Source organism: Podarcis raffonei, chromosome 6 (assembly GCF_027172205.1).
Source record: "Podarcis raffonei isolate rPodRaf1 chromosome 6, rPodRaf1.pri, whole genome shotgun sequence".
Taxonomy (NCBI): Eukaryota; Metazoa; Chordata; class Lepidosauria; order Squamata; family Lacertidae; genus Podarcis; species Podarcis raffonei.
The window spans coordinates 69,755,066-69,773,972 of NC_070607.1; the positions used below are offsets into that span (position 1 = coordinate 69,755,066).

Genomic DNA, 18,907 nt, shown 5'->3' on the forward strand with positions numbered 1-18,907 from the left:
TTCCTTGAACAAGTTCTTCTCTGTTTTCTTTAAAATATCAGCATTTGTTTGCTTGGGCATGGCCAATAAACCCTTCATACGTTTGTTTCTGATTTTTGCCCCCACTCCGTCTCTTTCCCCCTCCCCTCACTATGTTAATACAGTGATTTTTAAGTTTCAGAAAATATCTGATTTTCAGCAAAGACCTGCACACAAGCTGATATAGTGTATACCTAGTATACTGAGTTCCTCTGTGCATCTCTTCCTCCAGGAATCTGTAGCTTATTGCTCATAGTTTGAGGAGGGAGCAAGAATCTGCTGCCTCTATAATGGGCAGTGATCAGGCACTAATAGTTTCCACCAAATCACATCGCAACATGTGTTACTTATTCCCCACAGGGACGCACTCTACACCATTCAGTGGAACATCCGTGCTTTTAATGCAGTCAAGAATTGGTCCTGGATGAAGCTTTTCTTCAAGATCAAACCTCTCCTCAAGTCAGCTCAGACTGAGAAGGAAATGGCCACCCTCAAAGAGGAGTTCCAGAAGCTGAAGGAAGCTCTGGAGAAGTCGGAGGCTAAACGGAAGGAGCTGGAAGAGAAGCAAGTCAGCATCATCCAGGAGAAGAATGATCTGTCACTACAGCTTCAAGCAGTGAGTAATCTGTCCAGCTGAGCTTTCCAAACGAAGGGTAGGCATTGTTGTATGTAGTTTAGGAAGCTGACGGTGAATCTGGCCTTGACATTTTCCTTTCAAACATTTCTGTATGTCACAAGTGAGCAACCTGCAGGTCACATGTGGCCCTCGGCCTTCCTCCATGTGGCCCCCTGACTGCTATATACTAAGAAGGTAAAAGATGAATACTGAAGTCTACAGAGACAATATGCAGAGAGACAAGGCACTGAAGTCTTGCTGATGGAAACATGGCAATGGCATATTGTAAGAATTTATCCTGGTTTGCATGGGGGAATAGTCCCCCTGAAGAATCAGGTATGCCATTTGGGGTACGCCTTGCATTTTCCATTGGTGGCCACAAGTGCCCTTGTCTGGCTTAGATAGTTAACTTTGCCTAACCAGTCTTGGAATTCTTTTGCAGATGCCTTCTAGTTTCTGAGCCTTCATCAATTACCACACACTAGTTTTCCCTTTTTAGCATGCAACCATGAGAACTAGAAACTTGTGGTGTGTCGGGGGCTTTTAAAATGAAAAATAAGATACTTGAGATGTTTGATTCCCCATTACATGGTTCTATACATGTGATAGAACTGTGGATCTGACAAACTTCAACAAATTGATGGGTTCAGTGTTTCTCTCAGCTGGAGAATTGAAGGCAGTCAAAGTGAGACTCTTATTGTAGACAGTTGACAAAACAGCACCTTAACCACCATGCACATTTCATATATCTGTACACTTGAGAATGGAGCAGCAGCATCTCCCAGTGTGGTAAAGTGCTCCCTCCTCTTGGATATTCTTCAACAGGAGCAGGACAACTTGGCTGATGCAGAGGAGCGCTGCGACCTCTTGATCAAGACCAAGATTCAGCTGGAAGCCAAGGTGAAGGAACTGATGGAGCGCCTGGAGGACGAGGAGGAGATGAACTCAGACCTGACCTCTAAGAAGCGAAAGCTGGAGGATGAATGTGCTGAACTGAAGAAAGACATTGATGACTTGGAGATCACCCTGGCCAAGGTGGAGAAGGAGAAGCATGCCACAGAAAACAAGGTGAGCGCCATTAGGAGACAAATAAAAAAAAACAGGTAATGGAAGCACGAAAAGAATAAAGAAAAACAGGTAGAGTACAAAATCAGCACAAACTACTGCTGGTTTTGTGATACCTGAAAGTGCCACTAGTTTAACAGGATTCGTGTTGTGTGACTTCAAAACAGCACAAAAAGAAAAAAAAGTTGTCTTCTCTTTTAGCAGAAATAACACATTTGGTTTATTGGGGCAGTGGCATAAAGGGTGGGGTGTAAGCATGAATTTACACCACTTTTCTTTTGTAGTTGATGGGTATTTAAAAATTACCATCTTCTGTGATGAATGTTGTTATGCTTCACCAAAGGCCTGCCGAGTTTTACATTTGTGCATCCTTTCACTCTTCCATATTATTCATATAACCCTCTAAGCTTTTGTCACACCATCGTAGGTGAAAAACCTGATTGAAGAAATGGCTGCTTTGGATGAGGTCATTGCTAAGCTGACCAAGGAGAAAAAGGCATTGCAGGAGGCCCACCAGCAAGCTCTGGATGACCTTCAGGCTGAGGAGGACAAAGTCAACACTCTGACCAAGGCTAAAGTCAAGCTGGAGCAACAAGTGGATGACGTGAGTCAAGGCACATGAAAAATGTCTGTGGTGGTGTAAAAATTGAGGCTTCCGGGATGATAGAGGATCTGTGAAACCCATTTTGTCCAGAGATCTGGCTTAAAGGTCACTAGATTGTGCAACCATAAATGCTTTGCCGGAAAATTATCAGTCTCAGAAACCTTAACAATATCTACTTGTCCAGTTCTTTGAAATGCCTGCCCAGGAATATCTGCCTTTCAAATATTCCAGTCCAGAACTGGCCCTACCATTAGGCAGAGTGTGTCAACAGATGATTGTGGTGAGAGACAGCTTCCCCTACTATTAGAGGACAGTTCTAACCCCCTTAAACTAGCCTGCTGCCCTCAGGTGCCTTGGAGGACACTGTGCCAGTAACATTGCCTGCGTTGAAGTGAGATACAACTGCTGGTCTAGTCACCTTCTGTGTGTAGAAGGGGTGGGAGGGGGGGTACCATCTTGCCTTTGGCCTCAGACAGCAAAATGTCTAGCCCCAAAACAATGTCCTTTTTGGGGCAGGTGCTTCTGTAATGTTTCCAGCTGGCTGAGCTTCTTATCCAATGTTGGGGAACCTATGGCCCACCAGAGGGTGTTGGACTACAACTGCCACCATCCCTGTCCATTGGCAGTGTTGGCTGGGGTTGTTGGGGCTTGGAGTCCAGCAACATTTGGAAGGACATGGGTTCTCTATCTCTGACATCATTGCACGGAGGCACCATTTTGGGAGAAAGGGTAAATCAGGTGAGCAAAGCATGTTCTGTGACTTTCTCATTTTCCTTCACTATTCTTTGTGCCCTCTAGCTGGAAAGTGCTTTAGAACAAGAGAAGAAGATACGGATGGACCTGGAAAGAGCAAAACGCAAGCTGGAAGGCGATTTGAAGCTCACTCAGGAATCTGTGATGGATCTGGAGAATGATAAGCAGCAGCTGGAAGAGAAACTCAAGAAGTGAGCATGCAATTGATGGAAATACCACCCAATCAAACCAAACCGGGTTAAGCAGGCTGCTTGATATCAGCCTAACAACAGATGTGAGATAATAGCTCACAACAGATGCGGAATTGTTTCTGCACTAGAATTTTGGAACAATAATTACAGGTTGAAAAGGGTTCTCTATTTTCACGCAGTATCGAAAGGCAAATTTGAGTAGGAGTCTCTGCTGTATGAAGGATTGTTGAAGATGCAAGTGGAAATAGAAATGGTGGGCTTTGCGTCTGATTTGTGTCCGTGGGACTTAAGCACACGTACTTAGGATTTATCCCTCCTGCTTTTTCCCATGTCCTCCTGGAAGCTTCAGTTACTGGAGTGAGAAACAGAGAAAGGGCATGAGTTGCACAGTGCAACCCACTAAGATGCTCATTATGGCTTCAGATCACTGCCCTCAATGAAGAAAAGCAGGGGCAGCTGGTGAATCTGCCTTCATCTGTGCCCCAGCAATCAACTCAAGTGAATTGCTACATGGTTCAAAGAATTAAGCTGCTTTGTAGGCTTATTCATGTGTTTCACTGAACCACAAGTACAAGCTGTCTCTGCACATAAACAAGAGTTTGTGTCAAAGAGTATACACTTGTTGGTTTGTGCGGCTGAACTAATTCTGTACACAGACTGAACACTTGTTGAACTTGTGAATAACTGTGCAAGTGTGCAGCTCAACTATTGTTACACAGGTACACAGATTGCGTACTCTTGTGTGTAACATGTGAACACCCCTTTATATGATATTTTCAGCAAGGTGGTCTTGTCCCACAATGCAAAAAACATGATTTTTAAAGAACCATTTACATTTTCAAGCCACCAGTGTATAAACAACCTTCCCTCAGTCTCCTAGCAGTGACAATTGCATCTATCTCAGGCCCGATATAAACGCAGCTTGTTCTTATTTTCTTTCATAGGAAAGACTTTGAAATGAACCAGTTAAATTCAAGAATTGAAGATGAGCAAGTCCTTGCAATTCAGCTGCAGAAGAAAATTAAAGAGCTCCAGGTAAACCTAAGAGGAAGTGTTGGATGTTAACAGGCACAAAAAAGGAAGGGAAATAAAATTTTTTTTTACAGCAGCAGGGCTGGGTTTGAACATTTTGGGGGGTAAGTGGGGAGCAAGCCCACCATTTATGCCAAAAGTCAAAAGGGGCAAACATTTGGTCTGGCCCTTGAGGAATTTCCTGCAGTCCACTGCAATGTATATGCTCTTGGCCACTTAGTACCACAATGATCCACATGTTCTACCTGGAAGCCCAGGTAGAAGCGTTATGAGCCCCTCGACCCTGATCAGAGCTATTGGGTTCTCCTCTCCCTTTCATTCTGGGCAGAGATACCTGGTGGTTTCTGCCATCTTTTGTCTACTTGCAGGCCCGCATTGAGGAGCTAGAAGAGGAGCTTGAGGCCGAGCGAGCTGCCAGGGCCAAGGTGGAGAAGCAGCGGGCAGAGGTGGCGCATGAGCTGGAGGAGCTGAGTGAGCGGCTAGAGGAGGCGGGTGGTGCCACGGCTTGCCAGATAGAGCTGAACAAGAAGCGCGAAGCGGAGTTCTTGAAGCTGCGCAGGGACCTGGAGGAGGCCACGTTGCAGCACGAGTCAACCGCTGCCGCCCTGCGCAAAAAGCACGCAGATTCTGTGGCGGAACTGGGGGAGCAGATTGACAACCTGCAGCGCGTGAAGCAGAAGCTGGAGAAGGAGAAGAGCGAGTTGAAGATGGAGGTGGATGATCTGTCATCCAACATTGACTACCTCACCAAGAACAAGGTGAATGCCATTTGCTGATGCTTCCTTGTGCACTAATGTCTTGAAAGGAGGAGAAGATGTTGTAAGCAGACGTAGAGCTTTTCGTGCATGAATGTGAATGGGCTAGTTTAGTGCTGCAACTCTAAGCCAGAAGGTGGCTTGAGGGAGGAAGGTATCACATACAGCAGTAATTTGGTCCTGAGGCAGAAGTCACATCTCAAGAAGCTTGATTTTTCATTTTCTTCCTGACTTCAAAAAATCACCATAAGCCCAATGAATCAGCTAAGGTGTATTTTAGCTTAGAAGTCCATTACAGTGATTGGTTGTTCAGATGGAGTGGATCAGGTGCACTTTTTCAGCATTTCAGTTCCCTTTCTCTGGATCTGAAGCATTCCTCAACTTGACAGGTCCCCTGCTGGTTTGCTCAGTAGACAAGGACCAGCACTGCCGTGCAAGTTTACGTCATTGACTTTCTGACTGGTCAGGGTGGGAAGAAGGTAGCTGCCTTTTTTTTAGGAAGCACTGTGTATACGGTGCATAATGGGAACAGTGATCTACATGTAAGCACCAAGTCTGGCACAGGGAGCAGACCATGAGGGCACTGGAGCTCTTCACTGGCCATGATCCAGCCCTAGGTTCTGCCTCAAGCCAGTTGTTTAATGCACTGACAATTCAGACATCTAGACAAAGTTTTCTTCCCTGTTGCAGGCAAATGCTGAAAAGCTCTGCCGAACATATGAGGATCAGCTGAGCGAAACCAAATCAAAGCTGGATGAACTCCAGCGTCAGCTAGCCGAAGTCAGCACCCAGCGTGGGAGACTGCAGACTGAAAATGGTATGTTTTGCTTTCAAAGTCGCTCCCTCTGTTAGATACCTGGCTTGATTGCTTGCATGTTGGATCTCCCCAGAAAGAGAGCAGTCTGGATAAGCAGCCTTGATGATGCAAGATATTCTTATGTCTGATAAATTGCCTACGAAGAGCTGCAGAATATCCATGCTGGACAATTGGCCTTGAGGATCTTGGCATGTTAAGTTTGAACTTGAGGCATGAGGGTTTTGATTCTCACTTGGCCATGAGGAGGCTAATTGAATGTGCCTGGAAAAGTCACTGTCTGTCTACATACTTCACAGTGTTGCTCCAGGCTTGCGGGGGCCCTGGGCAAAATGCCCTCTCATGGGCCACTCTCCCCTGTCAGTGGCTTGGTGACTGATGCTACGTCAGGGGCATTGTGGGACATTACAACATTGGCTAGATGCAGTTGCCTGGCCCTGCTTGTAGTGCTGAGCCAGAAACTAATCGAAGGCATCATTAGAGGGCCTTGCCTGGTACTGAGGCCCTGACAATTGCCCAAGGATGCCACTCCTGTAATGATAAATAATTGAGATTAGAATTATCAACCATTTTAGAGCTTTATGAAGCTCATGCCAATTGGTAGCAATTACACTATGCATGCTTCAGAAAATACACAGCTAATTACATTCATTGGGTTCGGCTTTCTAACAAGTTAGATTTTAGAGCCACCAAGAGAAAGCACTGAATCCATTTTGATTGACGTGGCTACAGTCTTTTGAGGTGAACATTAGACTGAGATCCCATAACATCTATCCTATGGGGACTGGGGTGGATTCATAAAATCTGATGAGCTAATGAGTCCCATCAGTGGAAGCCTGCACAAGGACTTTCACTTGTGCACTGGGGCTTTCCTTCCCCTTCACCCCCACCCCCCAAAAAACAGCTCAAGAGAGTCAGGAAAACTGCTAGAACAGCATGCGAAGAAGTGGAAGGGGATTGTTCCATCTGACAAACTGAATACCACCCAATGTCTGCATCCTGCCCATGCTGATAACCTTCAAATGAGTTGTGTTCAGTGTTGGATCAGTTCTGAAAACTGCAGTGTGGCTATTTTGGATTTCAAAGGAATGGAAAAGGATGAGTTCTCTAATGAAATGTCAATGGGATATCTGGCTTTTTACAAAATTAGGAGAACTTAGCCGGCTTCTTGAAGAGAAGGAGTCCTTTATAAACCAGCTGAGTCGCGGCAAGACTTCCTTTACGCAAACCATTGATGAACTCAAGAGACAGCTAGAAGAAGAGACTAAGGTGACCATTTATACATCTGGGGTTACACCTGCAGTCAAGAGCTGGTAACAGGGAACCAGGACTTAATTTGTACTGTGGGGAGGCTCACTTGGGCCTTGAAACTATTTTTCAATACCCAGAACATATCCTGGAATATATCAAATAATAGTAAGGAGAGGTGCCTCTGAGTATGTGCAGAGTGCTTTTCTAGACCACTGAATAACCGCAGTCTGCATATTTTTAGGATTCAGGAACAGGAACAGGAGTTTCATGGGCATGTTTGAGATCCATCCCCATCTTTTTGGCTATAATGCTATAAAGGGAACCCTTTAATGTAGATAATATTGCGTTTCCATGGGGAGAGTGAATAAGACAGTAAATTATACTCCCATAGCTGCAGCAATATTTTCAGTATGTTAACAAATGTCTCTGATGGGAAAGATGTTTTTTGAAAGGGAGACAGCAGTAGCCTTGATTCTTCTACATTCCATAAAGACTGTAAATAAGAAAAGCCATGGCTTCTGGTTCAGCCAGGACAGGGCAGGTGTGGTGATTATGTTGGGCGATTGGCATGGCCAGTCAGTGGACTGTTTTCTTTCTTGACTCATCCACCTTGAGCTCTCAAGAGTATCTGCTCCAATGGCTGTCACAGGCCCCTTGGTGAGTGCCCATAAAGAGCCCAGCTCCTCCCACCCTGCATACTGTGTATATTTTTTGCATAGAAGGCAACCATCTTCACAAACAGTTGCTCCTAACTTATTCATGAATAATCTGTCAGAATGTATTGAACCCCAGCCTTCATTTGACACACTGGGGAGTTAGAACTATCTACTCCTTGATAAATGGAGAGAGGCCTTGTTTCCATTTTAATGTGTGCGATTCCAACCTTCCAGTCCAAGAACGCTCTGGCTCATGCTTTGCAAGCTTCCCGCCATGACTGTGACCTTCTGCGGGAGCAGTATGAGGAGGAAGTGGAAGCCAAGGGAGATCTCCAGCGGTCCCTGTCAAAGGCCAATGCAGAAGTGGCCCAGTGGAGGACCAAATATGAGACAGACGCCATCCAGAGGACAGAAGAGTTAGAGGAAGCCAAGTAAGTCCTAGAGGTGGCCATGCATGCAAAATAAATTTTGTGCCGTCCCAATTCTGTGCAGAAATGAAGCAGCTTTGGCATTGCAGTGTTGCCCAAAGGCAACTCTACAATTAAGTGCAACAGGTAGGATGGCCATGTGTCCAACTTCATAGAGCACAGTTCTCTGTTTGGAGGTGTTCTCTATCTGAAAGGCTGGCTGGTCCAGATTTTTAAAAAGCGTAAAGGAGAAGTAGCACCTTGAAGTTGCCCATCACCAGTTGGCACCTAGAAAGAAGACAGCAGGTCATCTGATCAGTCTTTCCCTTTATGGTGAGATGTATTCTATATAAACTCCAGTAATTCTTTGTAAATTTGCATCTATGCATATAAATTATGCAAATTTGATGGTGTGTAAATGGCCACCCAGGGATGCAGGTGGCGCTGTGGGTTAAACCACAGAGCCTAGGACTTGCTGATCAGAAGGTCGGCGGTTCAAATCCCCACGACAGGGTGAGCTCCCGTTGCTTGGTCCCTGCTCCTGCCAACCTAGCAGTTCAAAAGCACCTCAAAGTGCAAGTAGATAACAGGTACCGCTCTGGCGGGAAGGTAAACAGCATTTCTGTGCGCTGCTCTGGTTCACCAGAAGCGGCTTAGTCATGCTGGCCACATGAACCGGAAGCTGTACGCCGGCTCCCTCGGCCAATAAAGCGAGATGAGCACCGCAACCCCAGAATCGGTCACGACTGGACCTAATGGTCAGGGGTCCCTTTACCTTTAAATGGCCACCCAAGAGCAGGAGGCAGGAAAAGTCCATGTTAGGGATATATTTCAGGAAGAGGGAGGAAGCATGCCATAATGAGCTCCAGCTTCCTCCTCAAGTTTCACTTCCCAGTTTGTTGCTTCCGTCTCCCTTGAAGATCCTTCTCAACAGAAAGGTGGAAAGCATTGCACCAGGTGGATGATATCTCTACTGCTTCTAGAGCTCCATCTCCGGCTCGTGTAGGAGCAGCTATTTCCCTAGCTAACCATGATAATTTGCAGGAAGAAGCTGGCCATCCGGCTGCAGGAGGCAGAGGAAGCTGTGGAAGCAGCCCATGCCAAGTGCTCCTCTCTGGAGAAGACCAAGCACCGTCTGCAGACAGAGATCGAGGACCTTTCGATCGACCTGGAGAGAGCAAACTCGGCCGCTGCCGCTTTGGACAAGAAGCAGCGCAATTTCGACAGGATCATTGCGGAGTGGAAGCAGAAGTACGAGGAGACGCAGTCGGAGCTGGAGTCCTCCCAGAAGGAGTCCCGCAGCCTCAGCACAGAGCTCTTCAAGCTCAAGAACGCCTATGAGGAGTCCTTGGAAAATCTAGAGACTCTCAAACGTGAAAACAAGAACCTGCAAGGTATTGTTAGGGTTGTGGGTAATTCAAGAGTGTACTTTGCAATCCAAGGAGCTGTTACTGGGCAGGCACTGGTGTCATTTATTCTTTTTCTTCTGTAAAGGTAGTTTTCATCTAGCCCTTACGATGGGAAGAGAATGCTTGAAAGTGTGGGAGTGATGGCCTGGGGGTGGAAGCAGGGTAGAGAATCTGAGCAGGATCACCAGTGTTCAGGGAATGATTTTGCCCTTCTCCTCAGTAACAGGAAGAACATAATGATTGATGTGACCCACATAAGGTCAAAGCATGCCCTACTTGTGGGTCTCTATCCTTCCACTTAAGACCAGTAGCCTAATGAATGTGTGGGCTCATCTGTGGACCAATTTGCAAGGCTGGTTTTGGGCACCTTGGACAAAGGGTGGTGCTGGTGGGTTGATAGCCTCTTGTATTTGTGTGTAGCCCAAGTACGTAAGCCAGCCTTCGCCAATCTTGTGTTCTCCAGATGTTAGCTGGGGCTGATGGGCTAAAACATCTGGAGAGCACCAGATTGATGAAGCCATAACCATGTGGCAAGCTCAGCAAAGGTCCAGAGCTTTAGGTTAGGCATTCTGAACTGTCTTGTCTTCCATTCTGGGTTTGATTTTGGTCCCCCTTTTCCCCAGTCACTCGGAGATAGACGGTGGAATTCAACCAAGTCCTACTTAGAGTGGACCTATTGAAATGAATGAACCTTAGTCATGTCAATTAACTCCAGTGGGTCTACTCTGAGTAGAACAGGCATTGAATTCCACCCAGGAATTTTGAATACCAGCTACATGTTGTTGTTGTTGTTGTTGTTGTTGTTGTTGTTGTTGTTGTTGTTGTTGTTGTTGTTAAAAACAACTACAGTTACATGCAGGCCTATAATTCCTGTCTTCCTTACCAGAGGAGATCACTGACTTGACTGATCAGATTGGCATGAGTGGCAAAACCATCCATGAGCTGGAGAAGCTGAAGAAAGGTCTGGAGAGTGAGAAAAATGAAATCCAGGCTGCCCTGGAGGAGGCTGAGGTGAGCCCCTAGCTTGTGAGCAGAGGGAGAGCTTCACGTTGTGGCCGTGCACAATGTCAGGCCACATTATGTGAAATCCAAGCCATATCCCAACTGAACTGGGGGCTACAGCAATGCTCTTCAACCTTGAGTCCCAGAAGTTGTTGGGCTCCTGCTGCCCTTATTCCTGAGTGTGGGCTGTGCTAGCAGTGGCTGATGGGGACTGGAATCCACCAACATCTGGAGGGCCACAGATTCCCCATCCCTGCTCTAGCTCATTGTGCTGCTCCTCATTCTGAATTTTGACCAGATAGCTTTGCCACATGGGAGTTGTAATCCATCATCTAGGGACCCAAGGGACACTGGGCCACAAAGATTTGGGGCAGTGAAAGGAGTGCCTTGCTTAATTTGAGAAATATGTCAGTGTGTCTGTGCATGTTCCTATGGGAAAATACAAATGTAGGAAGTATTGCCCAAGTCCTACAGTGTTCAGGAAGAATCCTGTTAGGTAGAGCCACATAGATGTTAGAACTGTGGCATTTAGAAACAGTATCCTTTTAACATGCAGGCCTTTGACAAGTCGTTTTCCTCTTTCCCACATTTGCCTCTCATCCATCACTTGCTGCTCTTGATTTTTTTCTGGCCTTGTCTTGGTGTTGAATCCTAGCAGGTGGAACAACTAGAGGCATAGAAGCTGACCGTTTACCTGGCTCCATGGTGGCATCTAGTGGTCAGAAAAGTACACTTCTGGCCTTTGCCAACATGGTGCCAGGTTTATTTTATTTTATTTATTATTAAATCTCTACCTCAGCCCTCCTAGAGAAGCCCAAGGTGGCAAACACCAAAATATTAAAATGCTAACACGATTAAATTAAAAACACAACATTTAAGAACAATCTCATAGCCCCACAGCTAATAAGGTTCAAGGTTCCTAGAAACAACTAATGTTATCTTACAGCAACCAAACACCTGGGTAAACAGGAGTGTTTTAAGTTCATTATAACAGTTGTTAATGAGGGAGAGAGTGTTGGCAAAGGCTGCCCTAGTTGCTCACAAATATTAGATATCCTAATGAGCTTCAGGCTATTCAGCACCCCTGATACCTTTTCAAAAATAAGCTGAAGCAGACTGAGGGGACCGGTACTCTGGTGAGTCTTTTCATGAAGTACTTATCTTTCCTTCTGCTCCTAGGGAGCCCTGGAGCACGAGGAGAGCAAGACTCTGCGCATCCAGCTGGAGTTGTCTCAGATCAAGGCTGATGTAGATAGGAAACTGGCAGAGAAGGATGAAGAATTTGAGAACCTCAGGTAGGAACAGAACATAGTGTAGCAGGCTGTTCTATGAAACTAGTTAGGTTTTTATGGGTCTGGGCCTTCTGAAGCCTTCATAGCCAACACAGAGCAAATCTACACAGAGAGCCATCGTGGAGAAAACAAAAGTTGTGACGAAGGTTCACCGGTACTGCATTTGTGGGTATAAAGTGCCTCTTTTCTTAAGCATCTTTCTTCACTCTCCCAGGCGCAACCACCAGAGAGCCATGGACTCCATGCAGGCTTCACTGGATGCAGAAGCCAAAGCCAGAAATGAGGCCATCAGGCTGCGCAAGAAGATGGAGGGAGACCTGAATGAGATGGAGATACAGCTGAGCCATGCAAACCGCCAGGCCGCCGAGTCTCAGAAACTGGTGCGGCAGCTCCAAGCCCAAATGAAGGTCAGCCATGTCGGAAACATGTCCTCACTGAGCCTCCTGGAGCTCTCCTGTATTTCTGCCTCTCTCCATGGCTGCTCCACAGATACCCCTGGTATCACATTCCCCCAAGCCCAGCTCTACCGTTAGGCCCCTCAGGTTGTCGATGGACAGCATTTCCTTGAAGGACAGAGCCGTGTCTGCCATGCTGCCTGTCCTGTGTCCTCTTAACTAGCCTGTTATCCTCAAGTGCCATGGAAGATGCTACTCCATTACCAATATTAGAGTAAGATTAGACTGTGAGTCTAGTTGACTTCTGTATGTGGAACTGGGGGGTGGTGGTGCCATCTTGCCCTTTGCCTTAGGCAGGAAGTGTATTGGATTGGCCCTGCAGGGGCAAGCTGCTGATGGTAGGTGGGCCAAATCCAGAGGTAAATAGGGCCACAGTGCACAATCTATCTCTCTCTCTGCTACATGCTTACCCCCACATCTTGCCACCTGCATGAAATTAGGCCAAAGTCCTCATGTGGTTGTTGGGCTACAGGTTCCCCACTCCTCATTCCTTATAGACAGGCCACACTCAGTCTTTGACAGGAGAGAGTCTGGGCCTGGTATTTGAAGACCCTTAAAGGTTCTCTGCAGACCTCAGGAGACTCCTAGCTCTTGCTTCTCTCTCATATTAATCAGACCCCTTTTTTTCTTGTTGTGCCTGACAGGACTTGCAGATAGAACTGGATGACACCTTGCGCCATAACGATGACCTGAAGGAGCAGGCTGCTGCCCTGGAGAGGCGCAACAACCTGATGCTGGCTGAGGTGGAGGAGCTGCGTGCAGCCCTGGAGCAAGCTGAGCGTGGAAGGAAGCTGGCTGAGCAGGAGCTGCTGGAGGCCACAGAAAGAGTCAATCTGCTGCACTCACAGGTGAGGCTGTGATAGGAATTTTATGGTCTTAGATATATGGTAATATTCATAAGTGTACCAACCAAGCACATACATAGATCAGCACAGGAAGGCCAACCTGGAACCATTTTGATTCTTAAACTGAGCAAATGTTTTCTCTGCAAGGTCAAACTGGAAAAGCCTCCCTATTGTCTTTTCCTTCACAAATCCTGTCTTAAGGGTATGTCTGTGTTTGAATAGGGTGTGAGCCTGTGACATGGCCCAGGAACTAAGTATTTATCATTACAAAAGACTGGCCAGGCTACCCAGGCAATCCAATCAAATAACCTGCCAGACAGGAGATAAACAACGAGAGGAAAAAAACAACATTCAAATTTCTGTTTTAAGACCGCCTTTTCTGTGATGTAGGTGTGATGTATCTGAGGGGTGGTCTTGGGTTACACCCCTTCTGTGATGTATGTATGATGTTTCTGGGGGTGGCCTTGATCTACAGGGTGGCAATTTCAAAAGTCTTTATAAGGCCTTGCACACTATTTTTCTGGGTTCCTCCTCTCTCCTGCGGGTGAGGGGAGCACCCTGTTGCAACAGATCAATAAAGGCCAAGCCTACAGGCTGCTGTTTTGCTCTAAGTAATCCTGGTTGGTGTCTTTGTTTTAGTCCAAGGGAGCCCTCAGATTTTTCCGTTAACAAGGCAGAGGCTGAGTTTCCATGTGAGATACCAGCTGCTGGACTCATGCTGAATTGATGATTGAAGTAAACTGTTTCAAATCAGCCCTGAAAAAATGCAGGGCTCTTGATCTGCCTCTCCTGGGGATAATTTGTTGCTTGGGCTCTTGGGAAACTGTGTCCTATGAATAGCCCCATGTAGAAAGAAGAGGATATGGCTAGAAGACCCTATATTTTCTTGTTTATGTAGAAAGGGGGTGTTATCTCAAGGAATTGGGGAAGATAAACTTGATTTAGGTTATTTTTTTAAGCCCAGAAAGAGATCTATTTATTTGCGTTTTGTATTTACTCCATTTATATCCTCCTGTTTTTCCAACATGGAACTTAAAGTGAACCAATTTGCATGCAGACTCTTCCAGGTTCAATCCCTGATATCTCCAGTTAAAAGGGTCAAAAGGAGCAGGGGTCAGGAAAGACTCTCTGCTTCGAGTCTGGAGAGCTCAGACCAGACAACCCATGGTTAAATGGAGTATTTGTTAGCACCCTTTGTTCCTAATGTCATGGCGAGTTCATTTCCACGGTCCCTTTCTTTCCCAGAACACAGGTCTGATTAACCAAAAGAAGAAGATGGAGGCAGACATCTCCCAGTTGAGCACTGAGGTGGAGGAGGCGGTGCAGGAATGCCGGAATGCGGAAGAGAAGGCCAAGAAAGCCATCACGGATGTAAGAGATTGGAAGCCCTTGAGAGGGACTCTTGCACTGTTCCTGTTACCATAATGTTTGTTTAGTATATATTAAGCCAGAAACACTCTTTGAACAGGCAAAAAAAAAAACAAAGAAAAAGCAGCCCAATTTTAAATGCTGATTCTCTGAAAGTCAGATGTTGGCTTTTGGATATCAATCTAAATTGTGAAATGTACATTTTAAAATGTCCAAATTTTGACAGCTGTCCACTCAATAAAACGTTTGTTTCAGCTCTTGTAGTTAACAGTAACTCATTACATGAAATTACCTACAGAGCTGGCAGCTTCACTATCACATATTCACCAGAGCATCTCCATGCTCTCTGTGTAATGACTGGCTAGAGCTGGCAATGCCTCCGTGTTAATAGGTGGTTGCCTACAGCATCCCTTTTTGTAGATGGCATTCTTGATGCTGCCACAGCACTTAGGAATCAGCAGCTGAAGTAGATGATGTGAGGAGGGCATGGCCTGGCCAGTGGTAAGGTGTTACTGAAGTAGCAGAACAAGAGAGGCAGGACATCTGGGGGTTAGAGAAGGTGAGTGATCTGCAGCACCTTTGGACAGGGATAGCCAAAGTGGTGTCCTCCAGGTCTTGTAGACTACAACTCCCATCATCCATGACCAGGCTGGCTGGGGCTGATGGGAGTTTTAGCCCACAACATCTGGAGGGCACTCTATTACCTATCTCTGCTTTAGGAACTAATGGGCTGAGCCTTGGTAATTTTGGTAGAGGAGAGGAGATAAACCAGGGGGAACTCCCAGTTGGGGATAGACAATGGCTGTTAACGTAAGTGAAGAACTTGATGAGCGTGGAGACAGATTGTGGAGGAGGGATTTGCTATAAGGTTGATGATTGCAACATTCACTTAGTGGGTGAAACTTCTAAATTAGACCCAGTACCTGGTTGGTTGAATGGGTAGTGGAGTCTGAACAAAGCTATGGATAATACAGAGAGGTTCACTTTCACTTGTGTCTGGGTAGGCTTAAGCTGTGCTAGTATGTGTGCTGGACCATCTCACCCTGAATGTGTGCAAGAGAGGGTAGTTATATGCATCTGTTCCAGACCTCCAGATGCTACATGGACTCTTTGCCCTTTGTCCCACCAGGCAGCCATGATGGCAGAGGAACTGAAGAAGGAGCAAGACACAAGTGCCCATTTGGAGCGGATGAAGAAGAATATGGAACAGACCATCAAGGACCTGCAGATGCGGCTGGATGAGGCTGAGCAGATTGCCCTGAAAGGAGGCAAGAAGCAGATCCAAAAACTGGAAGCCAGGGTGAGAACAAGGGGAATGTAACATTTTCTTGCAGCAGCCATCTATGATCCACAAGGCAAGGAGGAGGAGGGATTAATAGAAATCTGAACTCTGCCAACTCTGAAGCTACTGGATAGATCCTTCCAGCAACATCCTTTCCCAGTGCCACTCTTGGTGTTCTGACCGAATGCTGTGGAAGTGTTCCTTTGAGCCCAACCCAGAGCTGCTTATCCTAAATCCCTAACACTCATACAAGCTTGAGCCCCACCACCTGCTATGCTAAGCATCCCAAGAATGCTTCATCATAACTTGGGCTGTACTCATGATGTACTTCTGCAGGGATAATTTGTCATTCCAATAATATGAGGATTCTAGCCCTCATGGTTCTAGGAAACAGCTTGGAAATGTGTTGACTTAGGAGGCTCCAACTCAACCATTTCCTGTTGCCTTCATTTCCCCTCTATTGCTCATGGGTAGGATAAAAAAATCATGCAGAAAATTAAATTGCCAATGCCATGATTTGTTCTGGTTCCATTGTTTGAATTCCCTTGACACCGAATGAAATACTGTGTTCACCAATATCCCTAAAAGATGCTAGGTTTTTATTTGAGAGAAGGTCCTAGTTGAGAGGGAATCACCAAGGATAGGCCTAGAGAATAGTGCAAGTTGGCCTCTTCCAGTTATATCCTGCCATAGGAAGACAAGATGCTCAGGGTACTCAGCCCAGAGTTGACAAAATCTCAGCTACAAGGTTCCTGCAGGGATCTAGAATGTGGGAGTATAGGCAAGTCCTCTCTAACATCTTCCTAGTGTGACATACGAACGTCCACATGAATTCCTACTGCCTTGCCGAGTGTGACAATTGTATCCTTCAATTCTAGGTCTCTGAGTCAAGTAAAGAGAGGTGTAAAGGAACCTAAGCCACCCTATTTGTTCTTTTCAGGTGCGGGAACTGGAGGGTGAATTGGATGTAGAACAGAAGAAGTATGCAGAGACTCAGAAGGGTATTCGCAAGTATGAGCGCAGGATCAAAGAACTGACCTATCAGGTACAAACCTCAGCAGCTTCACACCAATTTCTCAGCCCCTTGTTTTATTAGCAGTAGAGCTGCACCATAAGTAGGAGGCGGGGAGGGAACTTTAAAAGTCTGCCCCCATGTATTCCCCTTCCTCATCCCAACAATAATCAAGGGGGACTGAAAAATGTGGCAAGTTCCAACATAAGGAGGACCACATGCTACTGGATATATGTGGAGATCAAGGAAGCGCTGGTTTAATCTAGTGAAGGTGAAGCTCCAAAGGAGCAGAAGGGGAAAATCTCTGTGCATAGTGTGGGAGAGAATCACTGACAGGAAAAGCTGAGGTATCCCATGCTTTGCTATTGCTTTTCAGACTGAAGAAGACAGGAAGAACCTGGCACGGATGCAGGAACTGATTGACAAACTGCAGAGCAAAGTCAAGAGTTACAAGCGCCAGTTTGAGGAGGCAGTAAGTGTGACTCTGCATGGGCAGACTTACAGGCAGCAGAAAACGTGCTGCCTTTACTCTGGTCTTGTGGGAACCCTAGTGTCTACATTCCCCATGTGTTGCTGCAGTTAATTCAAAGCAAGAATCATATTCAAAAAGTGACACAACAGGAGCTCTGACACCTTAACATGTCATTCTCATGTGCTTAGGGCAAATCAGCCTTCATTGCCCCTGCACCTTATTGCTCTTATTGGGCTTATATATGAGGAATCTCTGGCCCAGGGGGGAAACATGGCTCCCAGGCCTTAGTATCTGGCCCTTGGAACTCTCTGCAGGCCACACCCTTCACCAATCCTGCTCCAAGCCTTCCTCAAGTGTTTTGCATGGCTGGAAAGTAGCCTTTACCATCACTAGCATATGGCCTGTGGAAGGATGTCCATAAGGCAGTGCTACCCCCCTTGGGCTAAAGAAGACTCTGAAGGCACAAGGGTAAATTCATACTCACACCTGCCTGCAAACCTTTCCCCATGTGTCTAAGCAGACCATACTTGCCACAGGGGTATCTAATCACAGGGCCACTACCAGTTCTTCTGTCTACATGCATTCCTGTCTTCCCTTCTTAGGAGCAGCAAGCCAACTCCAACCTTGTGAAATACCGCAAGGTGCAGCACGAGCTGGATGATGCTGAAGAGCGGGCAGATATCGCAGAGACACAAGTGAACAAACTGCGGATTCGCACTAGGGAAGTTGTACCTCTGAAGGTAAAGGCTAAGCTACCACAAAGCTTGTGAGGATAGCTTACTGGAGGGGGATGCAAATCTTTTTGTTTTGAATGCTAGTGATAGAGAATAACCGAGCCAGCTAAATCTAGTGGTTTCTAGATAGCTTGGACCACACCCACCCACCACTAAGCCAGATGATAAGCCATGCCTTGTTTATCTGGTTTAGTTTATTTTCCAGCTGCTCTTTCCTTATGCCTCTGTAGTTTGGAGAGCTTCTGGAAAGGGGTAGACAAACCAGCCAGCATTAAGCTACTGGGTTCACATATTACCAAGCCAGTTAAAACAAACCAGGATTCATAAGCCAACAAACAACCATGGCTTTGGATCATGGTTTATTAGCAGTAAACAATTCATAGTTAATGTGCAGGGCAGGGTTCACACATAGTGCTAAGCTATGGTTTAATATTATTTGGAAGATGACCAAGCTCTACCACTCCAGGAAAGTAGGACAAGTCAGCACTCAAGAGCAGTGGCTGCATCCTTGGGTTGCAACTTGGAAGGAAAAGACTGAGGGAGCGGTTGGGACTCCGCGAAGTTCCTGCAAGCTACTCTGAAACATACTTTCTGTTTTTTTATTAACAGTATGAAGAATAAGAAGCTGCAGTGCAACATCCCTTCTCTCACCGTGTATGTCATTGTGTAGATGTAAATGGCTGCAACAGCCATCACTGTCTCTGTAGTGAATAAAACCTAGCATTCATGAGAAGGCTGTGACCTATTTATAATTGGGTGGACTATTGTTCTCACTATGACAATTCCTCTATTTAAAATGGAAATATGGCAGGAAGAACTTTCAAAGTCCTTTTCTAAGAATTCCATCAGTAGGCAACTTTCCCCATCTACTTAG

At 46.0% G+C, this 18,907-nt stretch overlaps 1 protein-coding gene across 3 annotated transcripts in view; it reads left to right on the plus strand.

The window, feature by feature from the left end:
* Positions 1-18,766, plus strand: part of MYH7B (myosin heavy chain 7B) — a 53,956-nt gene extending 35,190 nt beyond the window's left edge. For all 3 annotated transcript variants that reach the window (XM_053393906.1, XM_053393908.1, XM_053393907.1), the window contains 20 exons: positions 379-634; positions 1,460-1,702; positions 2,127-2,303; positions 3,102-3,247; positions 4,192-4,282; positions 4,648-5,037; positions 5,725-5,851; positions 6,999-7,117; positions 7,990-8,186; positions 9,207-9,556; positions 10,458-10,582; positions 11,753-11,868; positions 12,080-12,272; positions 12,965-13,168; positions 14,411-14,536; positions 15,663-15,833; positions 16,756-16,860; positions 17,204-17,299; positions 17,902-18,039; positions 18,643-18,766. In XM_053393906.1, the coding sequence (XP_053249881.1) occupies positions 379-634; positions 1,460-1,702; positions 2,127-2,303; positions 3,102-3,247; positions 4,192-4,282; positions 4,648-5,037; positions 5,725-5,851; positions 6,999-7,117; positions 7,990-8,186; positions 9,207-9,556; positions 10,458-10,582; positions 11,753-11,868; positions 12,080-12,272; positions 12,965-13,168; positions 14,411-14,536; positions 15,663-15,833; positions 16,756-16,860; positions 17,204-17,299; positions 17,902-18,039; positions 18,643-18,654 (3,382 nt within the window). In that variant the 3' untranslated portion in view covers positions 18,655-18,766. The remainder of the gene's footprint in view (positions 1-378; positions 635-1,459; positions 1,703-2,126; positions 2,304-3,101; positions 3,248-4,191; positions 4,283-4,647; positions 5,038-5,724; positions 5,852-6,998; positions 7,118-7,989; positions 8,187-9,206; positions 9,557-10,457; positions 10,583-11,752; positions 11,869-12,079; positions 12,273-12,964; positions 13,169-14,410; positions 14,537-15,662; positions 15,834-16,755; positions 16,861-17,203; positions 17,300-17,901; positions 18,040-18,642) is intronic.
* Positions 18,767-18,907: the final 141 nt, after the last annotated feature.